The following is a 20910-nucleotide window of genomic DNA, read 5'->3' as shown; positions in this document are numbered from 1 at the left end:
TTGAATTGGGTGAATCATCAGAATTGTTATTTTCTGGGCATCTATTAAGAATTGTGACTTGAAACTACTGGCAATCATCATTGTTGTTAGATTAATTAATACATGTCAGGATTAACATATCCTAAGGCAACTAGTGCATTCGGCCACAACATAGTGAAGATTAGACACATTGGTGTGGGTTAACTTGGATTTAATCTCAACCATGTCTGAACCCAAGTCTAAATCTATTTACTGATATCCATTTAGAAATCACTGAAATCTGTGTAGACTAACTTTCGTAAGAGTAGAGGGGTCTAAGAGTAGTGAAGTTTCATTCTGATATTTTTTGAAGGACAACCTTTCTGCACATGTTTGGTGGTTTAGATTGGCACCCTAATGACGCTACCACGTTCCTTTCTTTGTGACTGTTGTTTGAAAAGTCTATCGTTGCCTCTGGGCCTCGACTATGTTCCCTCAAAGAAAGTCATCCGTTTGGCTTTTTTTCCTTCAAAATAGAATGCGTCAATCATGGGAAACCGCGAGAATATTGTTTTATCCTGGTGGCAAATAAAATAATTTTTAAAAGTAAAACTGACCAGTAAATTAAAAGTGACAGCATTGATGTTGATCTCCATTGCCTCCATAGTATTTTCAATAGATATTCTCTGTAGTAACCCCTAGCTGCTTGTCAGTTGCCTGATGACCCACTCATGTAGCCTACAGATGGCTGAGTAACCAAAGCAAAAGGCTCCACATAAATAGAATTCCATCAGCTGCTGCTCCCACACCCACATTCACCCTGCTCTGAACTGTGATGGCAGTGAGTCTGTTGGTCACATTAGACGTTGTAATATCAGTCAGCACAGCAGTTCCTCTCTATTGTATGTACCTCTGTCTGAGAGAACATAACCAAACCAGGTCATTCATGGTTCCACAGTGGCTATTAACTACAGAACATCAAGAACCAGTAAAAATGCAAATGTTTAAAATTGAATTCATTTTTTTTCACCTGTAGCCTGCCCTGTGTTATAAACTAGCTGTTCATAGCTATTAATATTGTGCTTATAGCTTGAACTGTTAAAGTCCCACTCTCCTCCCTCTGTGTCTCTGACTGTGTCTAATGGGACAGTATTTCCTGTCTGTTGAGCCACATTGTCACAAGTGCTGGTTTACGAGGAGAGCTCGGTTCTTTTCCAAATGGCACACTAATCCCTATATAGTGCACTACTTTTGACCAGAGCTTTATGAGCCCTGGTCAATAGTAGTGCACTAAATAGGGACTATGTTGCCATTTGGCACACTGCCCTCCTCTGTGAGTTGGTGAGGCACCATAGCTGTAGGTCTCCAGCTGCTCTAACCCCCAGAAGAGCTGGAAGGCATGCAGCTCGCCAGACACACCTCATCTCTTTTACCTTAATAATCACAGCTGGGTGTACAGGGGGACCAGTGAGACGTTGGGCTCCAGACACGGCTTACTCGGTTACACCCTCTTAATGATTGAACCAAAATGGCCACTTTTTAGATGTTGAGTTTCCAGGTGTTTTAGTGAATTATTCACATTGACACTGTTCCAGTGTTGTAGCTTGTGCCTTTTGTTATACAGGAGATAAATGACTGTTTCTGGGCCATTTGTGACCAGCAGGAAAGGCATTGTGACAAAAACAAACGGTATAAATGGACTATTTGAGGTAATAAATATAACTCTTATAAAAATGGCACACCATCATTGTCATTTAGTTTTTCAGTATTTAATTTTGTCCTTGCTGGTGTGACCCCTGGAATATAAAAACCAATGATGGTTAAATATATATATATATATGGCAGAGTTTTACCTTGTCAGCTCAGGGATTCGACCCAGCAACCTTTTGGTTACTGGCCCAACGCTCTAATCAGTAGGCAACCTGCCACCCCATATATACCTCATTATACAGAAAGATATAGGCATACCTCAGTATTACTGAGCTACGCCCATTACCTCATTGCTGAACTGTTAATACCTCGTTGGCATGGTTGCATTTTTCAAACCTCTGAATTGCAGTTAGATGTGTGGTCTTATAGTGTGCTGTTGTTACACTAAAGAATGGAAAGGGAAGGCTTAGAGAAGTTATGAACAGTTGGATCAAGTAGATTAAACCGAGGACAATGCTGCTTCAAATCCACATTGATCTGATGTATTTTCAGTACATTGTTGGTTCCTATATTGTTCCTATAGTTTGAACTGAAGTTTGTAGTGAATGTTTCTTAAAAGACCTCAAGGTCTTGACACTTAGAAGAAAAGACTTGTATATTTTAATGCGTGATTCAAAAAGTAATTGTGGAAAAGATTTGTCACTGCTTTTTAATTATTTTAGGGTTGTAGTATGTTAGGTTGAGGAGGATGGCTTCCTTTGACTATAAGATTGTATCTATTTTATGAATAGCCTTACTGGGCCCAATCAAGTTACCTCATCATGATGTCAAACAACAACAGAGTTCAAACAGAAATACATTTGCCTTAAATATTTCAGTATGTTATTAGGACCCCCATTAGCTACTGCTGAAGCAGTACATAACACTATACTAGTAGAGGACATTCAACATGTACTCTGTCTACTTCCACAGTTGGAAGTATCACAAATAATCAAGAAAACTACCAAGAGCTTAAAGGTAACCTTTGAACTTTGTTATTTACCTGTTTCTGTATCGGCTGTTAGTTTTTTGTCAGGTTGCAAAATTCTGGTAACTTTACAGGTTTTCAAGAATTCCAGGTTGGAGGATTCCCGGAATCAGGAGTGGATAAAGAGGGAGGGAATCTTCTAAACGGGATTTCTGGGAATTGGGGGAAAGTTTATTTGCAACCCTAGCCGGAAGTATACTTTGGGCTCCATTTGATCCATATGGTGGAAATTCAGCACTATAGAGAAATTAAAGGCAATGTTCCCACATTTCGTGGAGACTGGCAGCGTTAACCGTGAATGCAATGTCGACTCAAATCAGAAATGACCTTTTTACATTTTAATTGCGCTATAGCGCTGAACTTCTTCGGTGCAGATTAAATCGAGCCTCAGTCTATCCAAGCTATTAGAAATGCTCTGTGTTCCATCCTCCACAGTAAGGTATCTGGTTGAGCAGTATGGGAGGATTCCAGCATTAGTACTTTTCCTCTCATAGAGATAAACAACCGAAGCCTATCAGTTCATAAGAACATGGTCTTAGACAAATTGACTACATGATCATATTAAAGTCAAACTCCGGTAGGTATAATGCTAGTGTTCCACGTTTTGAAAAACTCTCAATAAGCAGCTTTGACCTATTCTGATGAAAAAAATGTTTTTAAAATTACATTAGTTCCAACTTTAAAATGCTTAATCAGATCATTTTTGGTGGAAAAAAATACTGACTCAAACAGATTTGTTTTACTTTTCCAATGTATCATTTTTAATGGGATGTCTCTCATAGTATGTGGGAAAAAATATTCTGTATTGTGACAATTCTATGCTGTTGTAAAATATACATTATACTGTCAGATGTCTCTGATCCTTGGTCCCAGTCAGGCCATTTGAGCATGGTGCATGGTGAACGGGGTATATTAATAATTTGATACTTTAGGCCATTTACTCTGGAATTGTGTTCAACCCAAAATAATTCACTGTATGAAAAATGTTGAGGTCGTTTGACCCTTTTGTGGGGTTTATATAACCTGGAGTCGAGCCTAAATATTGTGCCGTTTCATTTGAAGTGAAATGGAAGGCTGCTCCATATGGACTCCACTTATGAGTGTTTGAAAGGGATAGCAGTGAGAATAGGGGACTCTAAAAGAGTTCTTCCAATACACCTTCCTTCCCTATACCCTCTATTGACTGGTTGGAAGTGTTTGTGAGCCCTAAATACCACCCTGTTCCCTAGAGCACAGGTGTTAAACTCATTCCACGGAGGGCTGTTTGTTTTCACTTCTTCCTTGTACTTGATTGAGGAATTTAGGTCACCTGGTTGTCTGTTTTAGCAGACGCTCTTATCCTGAGAGACTTGCAGTACTGGTCCCTCACGGGAATCGATCCCACAACCCAGGTGTTGCTAGTGCCATGCTCTACCAACTAGACGCATAGAACCTGGGTTGTCTAGGTCTTAATTGAAAGGAAAAACCAAAAACCTGCAGACACTAGACTAGGCCATCCATGGAATGAGTGACACCCCTGCCCTATAGAGGGCACTACTTTTGACTAGAGTCCTATCAAAAGTTGTGCATTATATAGGGACTAGGGTGCCATTTGGGACTCAAGAAGCATTCTGAAGGATGTTAGGCGACCGCTGTTAACCTGCCGTCTGCTTCTCGTCTATATGGACTTAACATTTCCTATGCAGTTTGGGGATTCTTGTATCCAGCATCCATTTCCTGATCCGTCTCTGAGTCCACTGTTATTCAGGCACTAGAATAACAGAGAAGTGGTGTGTCCACGTACCAAGAGGTGACCAGGCAAAGCCATGTTTATTAGTGAGGAGTATTCTCATGGCTCAGTCTGGCAGCAGGGAAGGGGAGGCTTTAGAGAGTAACACCCCAGTCTCCTTTATCTCATCACCTGATTTACTTAAGGTACATTACAATGGGTGGTCCAGGTCTCCTCATGGCTCAGTCTGGCAGCAGGGAAGGGGAGGCTTTAGAGAGTAACACCACAGTCTCCTTTATCTCATCACCTGATTTACAATGGGTGGTCCAGGTCTCCTCATGTCATGGCCCATGTGGGGGGAGGGGGCCTTCCTCTCTTGTTCAAGTAAGGGGGAGGCTGATGACGGAGGGCACCATCAGACCAACTCCTTGAAATTTGCGTTTGTCTAAAACTTTACTGTTACATGTGTACATGACCTGTATTTATACATTGTTTAAACAGGAAAATATCAAGTTGGAGTGTGTTTAATGGCACGCTATTCCAAACCCGATGGGCCCTGGTCAATCGAGTTGTACTATGTACCAAAACCAGGTTTTAGTGTGTGTGGTCCTTGTGCCCTCCTCTAAAAGGACAGACAGCCTCTTAACCCCTCCCCCACACAAAGCATATTCCTCCTCTGACATGACAGCAGCACAGCTCCACCTTCTCCCTCAAGGGTCTGAAAACTATTACCGACCCAGCAGCCATATAAAATGCAAGTCAGCTTACTTCTGTAAATAAAATTTATTTTTTTATACAGGTATTTAATTTGCCCCAAGCAAAAGTCGGTCAGTATATATCATAACGGATGTTGCTGTCACAAATGGAAAGTTAAAACTCTCAGAGAACAGAGAAATCATGTCAGATCTGCCCCAAAGACACTGCAGGTGATAGCCACTGAATAAAGGCTCCATCCCAAATGGTACCCAGTTCCTTATATAGGGCACTACTTTTATTAGGGCCCCATAGGGCTCTGGTCAAAAGGAGTGCACTTACATAGGGGATAAGGTGTAATTTGGGCCGTGAACGCACCCTTCGTCCACCCGACAGAAGACCTCTGCATTTCATACCAGGACCTGACCTGGAGGGGCTCCGTCTGGGCGCTGAGGAGTTCAATTTCCCCTAGGTACAGATCTAGGATCAGCTTCCTCTCCACCAATGTTAACCATTAGTGGGAGGAAATACAAAGCTGAGTCAAGATCAGCATCTAGGGACAACTTCACCCTACACCGGCACTGAGTTGGGGTCAGCTTGCCTTAAATAAATAATACACTGAGGTGAAGTGATGAGAGGTGGACAGGTGCGTGTTGCTGTGCAATGGGGCAAGGAGGGTTAGGGGAACAAGGGTTGAGGGCTCATTTGCGCTGGACTGTTGTGAAGGGTGAGGGCATCTGGATGGGTGGTTGGACAGGCTGGAAAGAGGAGGGAACAGGCTTCTTTCGTGTGTCTGGAGAGGGCGCCTGGAGCACTGACGGGAGGAGCTGGTTACGTTTGATGATCTGCAGGGCGAGCTGTGTGTTCCCTGAGAGAGGAGAGGGGGTGGGGGAGAGAAACATAAAGAGAGGCAGAGGGAAACGGTGAGATCATACACAGCTCTTAGTAAGGTCATAAGGTCCTGACCCCTGACCTTTCTACACTGGATAGAGGTTGACTGACAGCAGTAATCTGTCATCACTGCCTTTGTGCCAGAGTGTGGCCTTCGGCATTCTACCTGGAGAATTCTAGAACTGGAATGTCAAGAGTTTGACATCAGTCTCAACACTTCCTTGGAGCCCCTCCCCCTTGCCTCATACTATGCTAGAAAACAATAGTCAATAAGAATCTATAAAAGACAACTATCATAAGGGCCAGATTGGGAAACCTGAGGGCCCCACATCACAACTTTGCAGGTGGGAATGAGAACCCAGAGAGATGACTCACCGTTCTGCAGCTCCAGGTAGACAGCCAGTAAGATGGCTTCAGGAGGAATCTCCTTGGTGTTCACCATGGAGGCGGCCTGGGAGAGAGGAACAGGTTCACAGACATCTAAACACAGTCATGTTTGGGATAATAACACATCTGAATGGTTTCAAGAGATAAGTATGTACTGTAGCTGTGTGTGTGTGGGCGTGTGCCTGCGAGTATGAACCGTACCTGATGCAGGCACTTGCGGGCCTTCTCGTACTCACTCCTCAGACAATAGGCACTGCCCAGGTTGAACAGCATTATGGCCCGGGCTGAGCTCACTGTGCTGGGGTAACACAGAGGAGTCTGCTTCCCTGCTGTACCAACACACAACACACCCTGTCAACACATGATCACTGCATGTCACCTCACACACAGATGGGGAGTCTCTACTGAGACTGCAGGGAGTGTGTTAGGTGATAAGTGTGTGTGTGTGTGTGTATATATATATACACTCACATGACTCGACAGGCTCCAGATCCCCTTTATCTGGCCCTGTGAACACAAACACTATCAAACAGTGATCCAGTCATCATGTAACTCAGACCATCAAACCATCATGTGGTAAAATGGATAGGTCATTTCAGTTAGGGCAGAATACTGGTTGGGGTGCTGTATTTTCCAGCAGAGCCATCGATTGGAGCTAGAGAGGTGGGTGTGAGGACTAACCTTGGTCCTGCTCGCTGGACAACACCCCCATGGAGACATCAGTGACGTTCTCTGGGTTGAGGTGACCGATGGCCTCTGAGATCCGGTCCAGGGATATAAGGGCCTCTGCAGCATACAGGTGTCCCAGGAACCTGAGACAGAGGATGCACCGTCAGACAGAATCAGATGCACCATTGACTCACTAGTACTGGGGCTTGTTCATGGGGATGTGAACATAGCTAATCGTATATACTGTCAAAAAAGGCGATATACAGTAAAACTTCAATTAACAGCCCGGGCGTTAAATCACTCTTCTTAGAGACAGGCTTCTATTTGAGCCGGATTCTTTGTCCTTAATGCGCACAGCTTTTGCATTGTTAATTGTTTAAATCCAGAATTATTTTAATCAATTTCCTACACGGTCAGGTTTATTTTGTCTTAGTATGCCTCTATAAAAATGTACTAGTCTCCTTTATGACTGTGCATTTTCAGCAGTTCTTACTTTTTCCACTAGAGGGTGGTCGGACAATTTTCTGTACTCCTAAAGTTGTGTGTTTTTGTGTTGGCCAGTTAGCTAGCAGTTATTAGCGCTTTCTTACTGCCGATAAAAACGGATGATTGCCATAATTGATTTTTTTATGTCACAAATCAAACATTAAACCTCAAACGATTAATGGTAATCACGTAAACAGTTAATTTGCTGAAATGTCTCCTGTTGCCTGGCTATTAAATGGGACTGGTGGCTATTTGATACTGAGTTTTACAGTATGTACAGGTACGACCTAATACATTGGCACCCCTGCACTTTCCTTAAATAATTCCCTTATTCTCAAATCCATTTGACATCACGTTTTTATTGGATTTTCAACATTGCAGAACCCATTTTAGTTCTGTAAACTTGAGCCAAGATACATTTAGAAAATAAAGACCAACGACATGGACAAAATGACTGGCACCCCGGACTGTAACTTGCACAGCCTTTAGCCAAGATAACGGCAGACAAACACTTCAATGAACTTGCTGCACCTTTCTACTGACAATTTGGCCCCCTTTCAGCAGCAATCTGCTCTATTTCTTTCATGTTTGAGGGGTGCCCTCCACCTACTGGTGTTTTCAGATCTCACCATAGGTTATGGATGTACATGGTGTGGTGACCAAAAGTTTATTTACTTATTTTAGAAGAAATACATTAACCCTCCACATTCTGTGGTGAGGAGGACAGCAGGATACCCCCCTAGTCTGTCATTAACCCTCCACATTCTGTGGTGAGGAGGACAGCAGGATACTCCTCCTAGTCTGTCATTAACCCTCCACATTCTGTGGTGAGGAGGACAGCAGGATACTCCCCCAAGTCTGTCATTAACCCTCCACATTCTGTGGTGAGGAGGACAGCAGGATACTCCCCCTAGTCTGTCATTAACCCTCCACATTCTGTGGTGAGGAGGACAGCAGGATACTCCCCCTAGTCTGTCATTAACCCTCCACATTCTGTGGTGAGGAGGACAGCAGGATACTCCCCCTAGTCTGTCATTAACCCTCCACATTCTGTGGTGAGGAGGACAGCAGGATACTCCTCCTAGTCTGTCATTAACCCTCCACATTCTGTGGTGAGGAGGACAGCAGGATACTCCCCCAAGTCTGTCATTAACCCTCCACATTCTGTGGTGAGGAGGACAGCAGGATACTCCCCCTAGTCTGTCATTAACCCTCCACATTCTGTGGTGAGGAGGACAGCAGGATACTCCCCCTAGTCTGTCATTAACCCTCCACATTCTGTGGTGAGGAGGACAGCAGGATACTCCCCCTAGTCTGTCATTAACCCTCCACATTCTGTGGTGAGGAGGACAGCAGGATACTCCCCCTAGTCTGTCATTAACCCTCCACATTCTGTGGTGAGGAGGACAGCAGGATACCCCCCTAGTCTGTCATTAACCCTCCACATTCTGTGGTGAGGAGGACAGCAGGATACTCCCCCTAGTCTGTCATTAACCCTCCACATTCTGTGGTGAGGAGGACAGCAGGATACCCCCCTAGTCTGTCATTAACCCTCCACATTCTGTGGTGAGGAGGACAGCAGGATACTCCCCCTAGTCTGTCATTAACCCTCCACATTCTGTGGTGAGGAGGACAGCAGGATACCCCCCTAGTCTGTCATTAACCCTCCACATTCTGTGGTGAGGAGGACAGCAGGATACCCCCCTAGTCTGTCATTAACCCTCCACATTCTGTGGTGAGGAGGACAGCAGGATACTCCCCCTAGTCTGTCATTAACCCTCCACATTCTGTGGTGAGGACAGCAAAATGACCGCACCCAAATCTGAAATTAACCCTCCACATTCTGCAGTGAGCACAGCAGGGTACCCCCCTACTCTGTCATTAACCCTCCACATTCTGTGGTGAGGAGGACAGCAGTGCAATCCAAGGAAGGAGGAGGGACTGACGGGAAGTCTGTGGTCATGAAGTCATTAAGTAGTCTGAAGAGTCAAGAGGTCTGCTAGGGCCACATTACCATTACCAGACGGTGAGTCATGTTAAGTGCTGTAAGCTTTGGGGGAGGGGGGGGTAAGTCATATGGAGGTTAATGAAGTGATAACATGAGGTGCATGGGTAGCGGGAAGGAGGGGGGAGAGGAAGAAACAGAAAGAGGTGTTGAGGGGAAAGGGGGAGTGAGGATGAAAGGCTAAGGGAAAAGGGGATAGAGGAATGAAGTCCATCTGGTGTAAGAGTTTATCTGAGTGGGGACAGAGATAGAGAGACAGATGGATAGAGAGAGACGGATGGATAGAGGTCTTACTTGAGTGATCCAGACAGCTTGGTCTGGTGAAGGAGCTTCTCTGCATGGTTCAGGGCCATCAGGTTGTCTCCTAACACCAGGGCCACGTAGGCACTGCAGGCCAGGAGGGAACACCTAGAGAGACAACACCATATAGGAGGACCCAGTCAGCACAGGCAGGACAACAACAGATCACACCAATCCTGCACTGAGAAACATAGTGCGTTGCATAACATTCAGATGTGGGGGAAATTAATTCTATATTGAAATGAATACTAATTAAACAATAAATTCAGTTCTTTCAATTATTTTTCTTGGTTAAAGAGAAGTGCAGGCAGGGAGAGTCTGGACTGTAGTGGTCGTGTCCCTCCCAGGCCTCTCACTGGTTGGCAACAGAACACTCAGGGATTCCAGGAAATAAACCCAAGTAGTTGATGGGGCTGCTCGTAAACTTTCCCTGTGGGGTCAGCCCTTCATTCAGCACATCCTCCCTAACCCCTCCCCAACTCTACCCCCTCCTAATGAAAAGTGGAAGCTTTGTCCAATTAGTCCAGAGAACATAGACCCAGGAGGACCAGGGCAACAGAGACCCAGGAGGACCAGGGCAAAAGAGAACCAGGAGGACCAGGGCAACAGAGACCCAGGAGGACCAGGGCAACAGAGACCCAGGAGGACCAGGGCAACAGAGACCCAGGAGGACCAGGGCAACAGAGACCCAGGAGGACCAGGGCAACAGAGACCCAGGAGGACCAGGGCAACAGAGACCCAGGAGGACCAGGGCAACAGAGACCCAGGAGGACCAGGGCAACAGAGACCCAGGAGGACCAGGGCAACAGAGACCCAGGAGGACCAGGGCAACAGAGACCCAGGAGGACCAGGGCAACAGAGACCCAGGAGGACCAGGGCAACAGAGACCCAGGAGGACCAGGGCAACAGAGACCCAGGAGGACCAGGGCAACAGAGACCCAGGAGGACCAGGGCAACAGAGACCCAGGAGGACCAGGGCAGACAGAGACCCAGGAGGACCAGGGCAACAGGATTATTAACTGACCAGGGCAACAGAGACCCAGGAGGACCAGGGCAACAGAGACAGGAGGACCAGGGAGAGAATGGAAAAAAGAAAGAAGGGGAGAAAGGATTATTAACTGACTGGGGGAGACAGGAAGGGGAGAAAGGATTATTAACTGACTGAGGGAGACAGGAAGGGGAGAAAGGATTATTAACTGACTGGGGGAGACAGGAAGGGGAGAAAGGATTATTAACTGACTGGGGGAGACAGGAAGGGGAGAAAGGATTATTAACTGACTGGGGGAGACAGGAAGGGGAGAAAGGATTATTAACTGACTGGGGGAGACAGGAAGGGGAGAAAGGATTATTAACTGACTGGGGGAGACAGGAAGGGGAGAAAGGATTATTAACTGACTGGGGGAGACAGGAAGGGGAGAAAGGATTATTTGCTGACTGGGGGAGACAGGAAGGGGAGAAAGGATTATTAACTGACTGGGGGAGACAGGAAGGGGAGAAAGGTCTGGGTAGAGAGGTCTCTCTTACCTGAGGTTTTCAACCTCCTGTTTCCTCAGAGGTGAAGACGGTGCTGCAGAAAGGAACTTGTCTCCTTCTTGACCTTTCCCACTGTCAAACCAACGATAAGGACGTCGGGGAAATGGAAAGAAAGATACTTCCTGTAAATTTCTTCTTCTATAAGAGGACATGGAGAGCTGAATCCTTGTTAATAGTCTATAATCTTAACCACAGTGCTCTACAAAAATAGATTTGACAAGGCATGTTTTAGCACCAAGCCAATCTCAGGGTGAGATGAGACACTGACCTGCAGGCGTCGCTGTTCTCTGAGCCGCTCTCTGTGCTGCCTGACTGGCTGGTTGTCTTGGAGCCGTTCTCTGCCTTGTTCTCCTGCTGCTGGTGATCAGGGAGGAGGACCAGGCCGTTCCTCAGACAGATCGCTGCAAACTCCATACTGGCCACCGGAATGGCTGCAGACTGCCCATCACTACACACACCCACATTTAGGAGAGGAAAGAGTAAACCAAGAGGTTTATGGAGATATAGTAATGATCAACATCTTGAGTTGTCTCAGAGTACCCTCTAATTTCAGCAATCACTACCACGTAAACAAATGTTTTAGCGCCATCTCCTGGACAGCACTGGTTAGGTCCATAGGGAGAGGAAAACTGACCTGTAGATTGTGTTCTGGGTGGACTGTGATGCCAGGATGATCTTGCGATGGTAGCCCTGCCCAACGATGGCCTGAACGATACCCTTTTTACTCGGAAGACCCTTGTTGTCTTGTTCTAAGCTCTGGAAAAATAAGAAAATGCTAAATTTGAATGTTGTTAAGTTTTATTTCACTGTACGAAAACAAGTGTGCGTGTGTTTGTGAGTGTGTTTAAAAAAATCACAACTCACACCCTTGTTGGCAGCAATGCAGCACTCAGCCAACCGTAACCAGAGGCCAGGGTTAGAGTGGTACACCTGCACAGCATCCATCAGACAGTCGAAGGCCGCCAGGGGCCGGCCGATGTGCAGCAGCTGGATCCCACAGTTATACAGCAGCTCATAACGCTTGTTGGCTAGCAGCGCACACATGGGGATGCCCGAGAACTGCTTAGCTGGAAGGACAGAGAGACAACAGAGCTAGTCGGCGTACAATGACAGGAGAAACATGTAGGACCAGTTTCCCAGACACAGATTAAACTAGTCCTGCACTAAGATACCATTTTGATGTCAGAATCTGCATTTAACATACTATTAAGTCCAAGACTAGTCTTAATCTGTGTCTGAGAAACTGTCCTGTGGCTTTGAATGGCGTTAAACCCAGTTTGTTGACTCACATTGCCCGTTCCCCGTCGCCCCACCGTCCCCCAGCTGTGCACACGTGTGGTCGTTCTCCTGCAGGGCCTTTTTGAAGTAGAATATACCTAGGTTGTGTTTCCCCATGGCAAAGTGTATGCAACCCAGGTTGTTCCAGAACATACAGCGCACACATTCACCTGATGGTAGAAACAAACAAGACAGAACATTTAGCGGAAGTTCACATTCATATAGGGAAGTGGTTCCCAAACTTTTTATAGTCCCGTACCCCTTCAAACGTTCAATCTCCAGCTGCGTACCCCCCTCTAGCACCAGGGTCAGCACACTCTCAAATGGTGTTTTTTTGCCATCATTGTAAGCCTGCCACACACACACTATACGATACATTTATTAAACAGAGAATGAGTGTGAGTTGTCGTCACAACGCGGCTCGTGGGAAGTGACAAAGAGCTCTTATAGGACCAAAACCAAATCAAATCAATAATTTAGCTTTCTTACATATAAACTTCATTTGTTAATCGAGAATTGTGAAAAACTCACCACAAGTTAATGAGAAGGGTGTGCTTGAAAGGATGCACATAACTCTGCAATGTTGGGTTGTATTGGAGAGAGTCTCAGTCTTAAATCATTTTCCACACACAGTCTGTGCCTGTATTTAGTTTTCATGAGGGCTGAGAATCCACTCTCACATAGGTACGTGGTTGCAAAGGGCATCAGTGTCTTAACAGTGTGATTTGCCAAGGCAGGATACTCTGAGTGCAGCCCAATCCAGAAATCTGGCAGTGGCTTCTGATTAAATTACATTTTCACAGAACTGCTTGTTGCAATTTTGATTAGTCTCTCTTGCTCAGATATGGTAAGTGGACTAGAGGCAGGGCATGAAAGGGATAACAAATCCAATTGTTTGTGTCATCCATCTTAGGAAAGTACCTGTGTAATTGCGCACCCAACTCACTCAGGTGCTTCGCTATATCACATTAGACATTGCCTATAAGCTTGAGTTCATTTGCACACAACAACAAAAAAATCATACAATGATTGAAAGACCTGTGTTAAGACCTTGTTAATGCAGACAGAGAAGAGCTCCAACTTCTTAATCATAGCCTCAATTTTGTCTCACACATTGAATTTAGTTGATGAGAGTCCCTCAGTAAAGATAACTTTAAGCTGGTCTCTCAATTTAAAAAAAACATGCCAATACTTTGCCCCTTGATAACCAGCTGTATGTTGTAAAAGCGTTACATGGTCCCTGCCCATATAATTTCATAATGCAGAAAATACACGAGAGTTCAGGGGCCTTTCTTTAACAAAGTTAAACATTTTCACTGTAATGTCCAAAACGTCTTTCAAGCTGTCAGGCATTCCTATGGCAGCAAGAGCCTCTCAGTGCATGCTGCAGTGTACCCAAGAGCCTCTCGGTGCATGCTGCAGTGTACCCAAGAGCCTCTCGGTGCATGCTGCAGTGTACCCAAGAGCCTCTCGGTGCATGCTGCAGTGTACACAAGAGCCTCTCGGTGCATGCTGCAGTGCTGCAGTGTACCCAAGAGCCTCTCGGTGCATGCTGCAGTGTACCCAAGAGCCTCTCGGTGGATGCTGCAGTGTAGCCTCTCGGTGCAAGTGGCGCCTCTCAGTGCATGCTCGCCTCTCGGTGGATGCTGCAGTGTACCCAAGACTGCTTGCATGCTGCAGTGCGCGTTAGCAAATGCTTGCACTCCACTATGTCTCCCTGTCATGGCTTTTGCACCATCAGTACAGATACCAACACATCTTGACCACCAAAGTCCATTTGATGTCACAAAGCAGTCCAGTACTTTAAAAATATCCTCATGTTGTCCTGGTTTGCAGTGGTTTGTAGAAGGGGATGTCTTCCTTAATTGACCCCCATAAACGTAACAGACATGTCTGTTGACTCATCCAGCTGTTACAGACATATACCAGGAGCTGTGCCAGGCCCGCCATGTCTGTTGACTTATCCAGCTGTTACAGACATATACCAGGAGCTGTGCCAGGCCCGCCATGTCTGTTGACTCATCCAGCTGTAACAGACATATACCAGGAGCTGTGCCAGGCCCACCACGTCTGTTGACTCATCCAGCTGTTACAGACATATACCAGGAGCTGTGCCAGGCCCGCCATGTCTGTTAACTCATCCAGCTGTAACAGACATATACCAGGAGCTGTGCCAGGCCCGCCATGTCTGTTGACTCATCCAGCTGTTACAGACATATACCAGGAGCTGTGCCAGGCCCGATATGTCTGTTGACTTATCCAGCTGTTACAGACATATACCAGGAGCTGTGCCAGGCCCGCCATGTCTGTTGACTCATCCAGCTGTAACAGACATATACCAGGAGCTGTGCCAGGCCCGCCACGTCTGTTGACTCATCCAGCTGTAACAGACATATACCAGGAGCTGTGCCAGGCCCGCCACGTCTGTTGACTTATCCAGCTGTTACAGACATATACCAGGCCCACCATGTCTGTTGACTTATCCAGCTGTTACAGACATATACCAGGAGCTGTGCCAGGCCCGCCATGTCTGTTGACTTATCCAGCTGTTACAGACATATACCAGGCCCACCATGTCTGTTGACTTATCCAGCTGTTACAGACATATACCAGGAGCTGTGCCAGGCCCGCCATGTCTGTTGACTCAGCGAGATGTAACGCATAGAATTCACTGGCTTGTATGTGAAGCAGTAATTGTTTCAAAACAATCTCCTGCCATGTCACTGATGCGCTGTGAAACAGTGTTGTTTGATGATGACATTGTCTGTATAGTTTTGGGGGCCTTTTCCCCCAGCATTGTCCCAGATATATCCGTGGCCGTAGGAAGAATTAAGTCCTCCACAATAGTATGGGGCTTGGCTGTCCTAGCCACTCGGTAGCTCACCATATAAGACACTTCTAGCCCTTCTTATTAATGGTATCTGTTGCTATTATACATGTCTTACTACTCGAAAGTAGTCTTTATTCTCGCTCGAAAAACTCCTGTGGCTTATTTTTCAAATTGTCATGTTTCGTTTCTAAATGTCTGGCAGGAGTGAAGGTTTCCCGCGAGAAAGTAACTGTGATTGGATGTTCATTATTTAACTAGGCTACCTGTATTTGACATTGTGTTGTTATTTCACTGAACACTAGATGGTTTCATTGTATTTCTGTCATTGAAACTAGGCTACTCAAGAGCAGAAAAATACCCTCACCCAAATGTATAGACCCATTGGAAAAAATAAAAGCAGTTTACATTTTTTATTATTTTTTTTAATGTGAATCACATTTATTTGGCGTACCCCCGACGGCATTGTGTGTACCCCAGTTTGGGAACACCTGATATAGGTAATACTCAATTGTGCTCTGTCGCTAACAGGACAGTCCTAAACCCTTTTCACACCATCTAGACAACCTGATCCATATAGTCCTGAATCAGATATATACTTTTACATTGTCTTTTCCAGCACGGTCCAACAACTATGTTGGATGTATAACCAGGTAAACAGGGGTCTAAACGTACCTGTTTTGATGGCCCCAGGGTGCTCTGCGATGTTGGAGCTGTTTAAGAGCTTCACTGCTTTGCGGTAGTTTCCTCTCAGGTACTCAAAGTTACTCTTGAGGAAGAGTGAGGAAGCAGACTAGTGGGAGAGGAAGGAAACACAGGTTGGCATGGAAACATTGACATTCTAGTCATTTAGCAGATGCTCTCATCCAAAACGACTTACAATCAGTGCATTCGACCGAAGCAGGGAAAGGTAGGAAGGGGATGTTTGGGAGAGAGCAGGTTTAGTAAGCCAGTTTAATAACCTGGTTCCAGATCATTTCGTGCCATCTTTCCAACTCCTATGGTCATTGTCACGCCATTGACCATAGGAGTTGGTAAGACAGCACAAACAGACCTGGAACCAGGCTAGTTTAGTAATGTGTTTAGCAACACAAACATCATGACTCACATTCCCTGCTGTGTTCATCACAGACTTGATCTCCCTTTTGCAGGCCTTTGATGACTTCATCTGAATGTACGCTCGCACTTTGTACTGTGGACGGGAAGAACGACAAGTGTGAAACAAAAGCAGCAATTCAAAAGCTGCTTTTTTCGTCTTCATTTCCTCCACCTCAGGAAAAGGACTGGTGTTAAACGTACCTGGTGCATTTTGGATTTTGCCGCTTCGATCATGCCAATGAACTCTGCCTTCTGGTTCCGACCATCTTTGTTGGCGCTGTTGACACTCTGCAATATCAAGATAGACACCAACGTTTGAAAATAACCACATTGCATTAAGAAAATATAGACTTCAAATGTCTTCTCATAGTAAGTGAAGTTTAAAACCATTGGTAAAATAGCCTGCACTCAGATGTAACTAGCGTAACTGCATAACCTCAGTAAGATATTTTTTTGGGCAGACAAAAATGATGTGGACACCCAAAGTAGGTGTGTGTTGTGTTTGGTTCTAAAGACACCTTTACACTGACCCAACATTGACCAACGCTCCAACCGCCAAATCACACCTATTCAATTCTGTGTTTGTTGATCAATGTTGTGTCAGTGTGTAAGCGCCTGAAGTATATTTTAGTAACCTGTCCTCCAGTAAGCTCCCTGAGATTATCCTGAATGAAGTCTGCTGCCTCCACTACCGGGTCCCTGTGAATGTAGAACTTGCACTGTGCCTGAAATATTACCTGGACATGACAGACAACCTCAATGTGAGTACACACGCAGCAGCACATCTTTGCCGTCAACACAAGAACCTTACACTTGCCACTAATAATAACATATCTGCTTAGGAAGAACAGTCCTTTCTCCATGAGGTGGAAAATAACATTCAACATACATGAGCACAGTAACAAACATCAGAACATCATGGGTCAAAGTCAGAAACATGACACCCGAGAATGGTGCATGCTAGCACACCCCTCTTTAGAGGGACACGTACCTCCCCTTTGCCGTTCTTGTTATTTCCCTGTACAGACAGTTTCTCCAGCACAGCAAGGAGATGGAGGGCCTTCTCTGGCTGGTACGTTAGCAGGTACAGATCCACCAGCAAGAAGCAGACCGCCAGAGCAAACTTCTCTTCTAGGACAAATAACACCATCAAGCTAAACTGTTGGGCTGCAAAGGCCGATTCATCAGGAACATTGCCAGTTGCTGTGACTAAGTGTGTGCGTGTGAGTGTGTGTACTGTGTAGTCATGCAATACATTTCAATGTTTGTGTTCTCTGACAAGAGCTTATAGTTTGACAAATACGACTGTCCATCTAAAAACACCAAAACCTACCAAACGGCTCCAGAAACTGGTACAGCCGCTCTCCAATAGCAATAGCTTCGGAGTACTGTCTCATGTGGTAGTGAATGATAGCTTGATTGTAGTAGAGCAGACTGTTTTCTACATCATCCAAACCATCAATATCCTCCATTGAAGTGTGAACCTTGATAGACAAAAAAGATGCATGAATGTTAAGTATTAGCCAAATTAATGAACTATTGTGTGCATCTGTGAATATATTCATCAAGAATCAAGACATTTAAAACAGGAATCAACAATACTAGAATATGTTTAACATTTATTTGGCGTGTCATTGAGAGACTGGATAAAAGGTTTCAACGATAGTCACCTGGTTTTTCATTGCAATAAGAGTCTGCTTCAGGGTGCATGTGGTGGTTTGGCCGCTCTTGTAGAATTCAGCTATTGCTTTATTCAAAGCAATCTTGTAGTCCTCCTTGTTCAACTCTTGCAGCTTTCCAAGGTGTTTCAAAGATTCCTCATAGTTTCCAGCCTGTGAGTAAACAAATTAAAATCAACAAATGTAACAAAAAAACTTGTGAATAGTTGCATCAACAAATGTAAACATCAACAAATGTAAACATCAACAATGTAAACACATATATGTAAATGTAAAATGTAAACAAACATAAATCAGATAGGTTTGATAGATGGAGTTGTAGCCAAGTTGGCCAACTCCATGGGATTGCACAATTTGCAGCAAACTGTTGATGGTAAATAAACGTTACCGTAAACGCTTCCAACGCATTTGCAGCTATTGCTTTTTCTTGGTCTGAAATCCCAGAGGAAGAAGTGTTATCATGCTTGACTTGAATAAAAAAAAAAAATATATATATATACAGCCCATTTAGCTAGCTAATAATGCCAACGGTTTGCTGCCAAGCCATAACATAATGTTAAACCAAGTTAGTTAACGTAAGCTAGCTAGGTCCAAATTCTGGTGGGCGTGTGTTGACAGTTAGCATTCATGACACGCTAGTCAAGATTGTTGACATGACAAGTTTGGGAACTAGCAAGCTAGTGAATAGGTAGTCGAGTGTGCAAATGTTGGCACACGTGACACAATTAACAACTAACTAGCTAGCTAACTAAATAGTTGTTTATTGGCATGTTTAGTTAGTCAATATAAATTCATAGCTAGTTAGCTACCAACGCAGCCAGCGCAAGGACACTGGAAGGATAGCTAGCTAGCAACACTGGCGTTTGCTAATATCAGCTAGCAAACAACCGATGGTTGGTTAAATGTAAAGCCCATGTAAATGCTGGTGGATGATTAAAACTAGTGTTTGTACTAGCTAGCTATCCATACAGTTAGCAAGATAGAAATAACCGCGTTAGCATACCACTTTAGTTAACACATATTAGCTAGCAAGCTAGTCACTCTCCCACCTGTGTTGTTATCTGCCATTTCGGGGATCTCGTGCTTTAATTGATGGAAATGCCCCAGCCAGAAGGTTTACTAAGATAAATATTGGGACAAAACGATTCGTTTACTATGTTAGCTAGCCAAGATGATAAATGTAAGTACTCAGCTCGTTCGTAACTAGAACAATATATCCGAAATCTGACCGCTCTCAAATGCTTTTTTTCAGTGTTCCGCCATTGAAATGACGGTGAAGTAAACAAATCTGAAAGAAGGGCAGCTGGTGACACAGATGCCTGTCAACACAGAAAAATAGTACCATCTACCGGTATGGAGGGAAAATGCAAGAAAAGTGCATTACTCAAAGCCTGGTCCCCATCCCATACATCAAATAATGTGGTCACTCTCACTGTAAAATAAAATAATCCTGCGTATTCATTTGCATTACCGGGTTATCAGAAGACATACATGATCTGCACAACTTAATAAAAACCAAAGCTAATAAAATATTTTGCATCAGTTTTCAATAACTCGCACACCTAACTTATCTCCACACGGTGGCAGTAAATTATCATTATTGATACATGATGATGCCCCGCAGACTGGTAAGTAAGAAAGTCAGAGAAACAAAAATAAAATATAAAGTAGGCCTGATTGTTGCATTGCTTCCCTTCAAAATCATGCATATTTGACACCGGTGAAATGTTGTTTACAAAATGATGTTATCTCACTATAAAAGGGCTGCACTATACTGTCGTGAAGCTCCAGTGAGGACAATATAACTAACAAAGTAAACCAATTGTGTACTGCAGGCTAATAATGAAAATCAATTAAGCATCGTTACAGAATCTCTCTCCATCTCTCTCTGTCTCATCAAAAAGGAAGTTAATAAAAAAACACTAATGGCTTTTTAATTGTATTTCACTCAGGCAATTCCACACAGTCTGTGGTTCTTTGAATAAAGGACCCAGAGTAAGATCGGTTATTTGGCAAAGTCAAAAAGAAATAGAAGATGCTGAAAGATGTTTGAAACCCAGTGGCAGTTCCTGCTCTCAATAGTGAAGACTCGAAGGAGAGACTTGGCAAGAACAGCTGAAATATGCAAAGGGAAACAACAGTCCATCACTACATTAACACGTGAAGGTCAGTCAAGCCAGAAAATGTCAAGAACGTAGAAAGTTTCTTCAAGTGCAGTCGCAAAAACCATCAAGCGCTATGATGAAACTGGCTCTCATGAGGATCGCCACAGGAAACGAAGACCCAGAGTTAGCTCTGCTGCACAGGATAAGTTCATTAGAGTTACCAGCCTCAGAAATTGCAGCCCAAATAAATGCTTCACTGAGTTCAAGTAAAAGACACATCTCAATATCAACCGTTCAGAGGAGACTGTGTGAATCAGGCCTTCATGTTGAACTGCTGCAAAGAAACCACTACTAAAGGTCACAAATAATAATAAGAGACTTGCTTGGGCCAAGAAACACGAGCAATGGACATTAGACCGGTGGAAATCTGTCCTTTGGTCTGATGAGTCCAACATTTGTGAGACGCAGAGTAGGTGAACGGATGATCTCTGTATGTGTGATTCCCACTGTGAAGCATGGAGGAAGAGGTGTGATGGTGTAGGGGTACTTTACTGGTGACACCGTCAGTGATTTATTTAGAATTTAAGGCACGCTTAACCAGCATGGCTACCACAGC

General features: G+C 44.5%; 1 protein-coding gene across 2 annotated transcripts; it reads right to left on the bottom strand.

Annotated features, from left to right (window-relative positions):
• Positions 1-5107: 5107 nt before the first annotated feature.
• LOC139420142 (CCR4-NOT transcription complex subunit 10-like) lies at positions 5108-19473 on the bottom strand. 2 transcript variants are annotated; one of them, XM_071169935.1, is made up of 19 exons: positions 19239-19473; positions 18578-18621; positions 18181-18342; positions 17844-17994; positions 17502-17638; positions 16712-16798; positions 16521-16604; positions 16088-16205; positions 12597-12755; positions 12172-12374; positions 11942-12063; positions 11576-11755; positions 11299-11379; positions 9769-9882; positions 6996-7126; positions 6786-6821; positions 6516-6643; positions 6303-6378; positions 5108-5904 (listed from the first exon to the last, which is right to left on the bottom strand). In XM_071169935.1, the coding sequence occupies exons 1-19, from the start codon at positions 19255-19257 to the stop codon at positions 5738-5740; spliced, it is 2199 nt and encodes a 732-aa protein (XP_071026036.1). In that variant the 5' UTR covers positions 19258-19473; the 3' UTR covers positions 5108-5737. The 2 variants fall into 2 exon arrangements, with proteins under 2 accessions (XP_071026036.1, XP_071026026.1); XM_071169925.1 differs by having other exon boundaries at positions 17502-17641; positions 19239-19457.
• Positions 19474-20910: the final 1437 nt, after the last annotated feature.

The sequence above is a fragment of the Oncorhynchus clarkii genome, chromosome 2 (assembly GCF_045791955.1).
Source record: "Oncorhynchus clarkii lewisi isolate Uvic-CL-2024 chromosome 2, UVic_Ocla_1.0, whole genome shotgun sequence".
Taxonomy (NCBI): Eukaryota; Metazoa; Chordata; class Actinopteri; order Salmoniformes; family Salmonidae; genus Oncorhynchus; species Oncorhynchus clarkii.
Note: the sequence above shows the minus strand (reverse complement) of the source record. Positions and strands in the feature narration are given on the sequence as shown.

Coding starts and splice junctions, on each gene's coding strand:
- LOC139420142 (XM_071169925.1), bottom strand. Junction 12,375..12,596: donor GGCGACGGGGAACGGGCAAT/GTGAGTCAACAA, acceptor CTGTCCTTCCAG/CTAAGCAGTTCTCGGGCATC. Junction 7,127..9,768: donor AAGCTGTCTGGATCACTCAA/GTAAGACCTCTA, acceptor CCTCTGTCTCAG/GTTCCTGGGACACCTGTATG.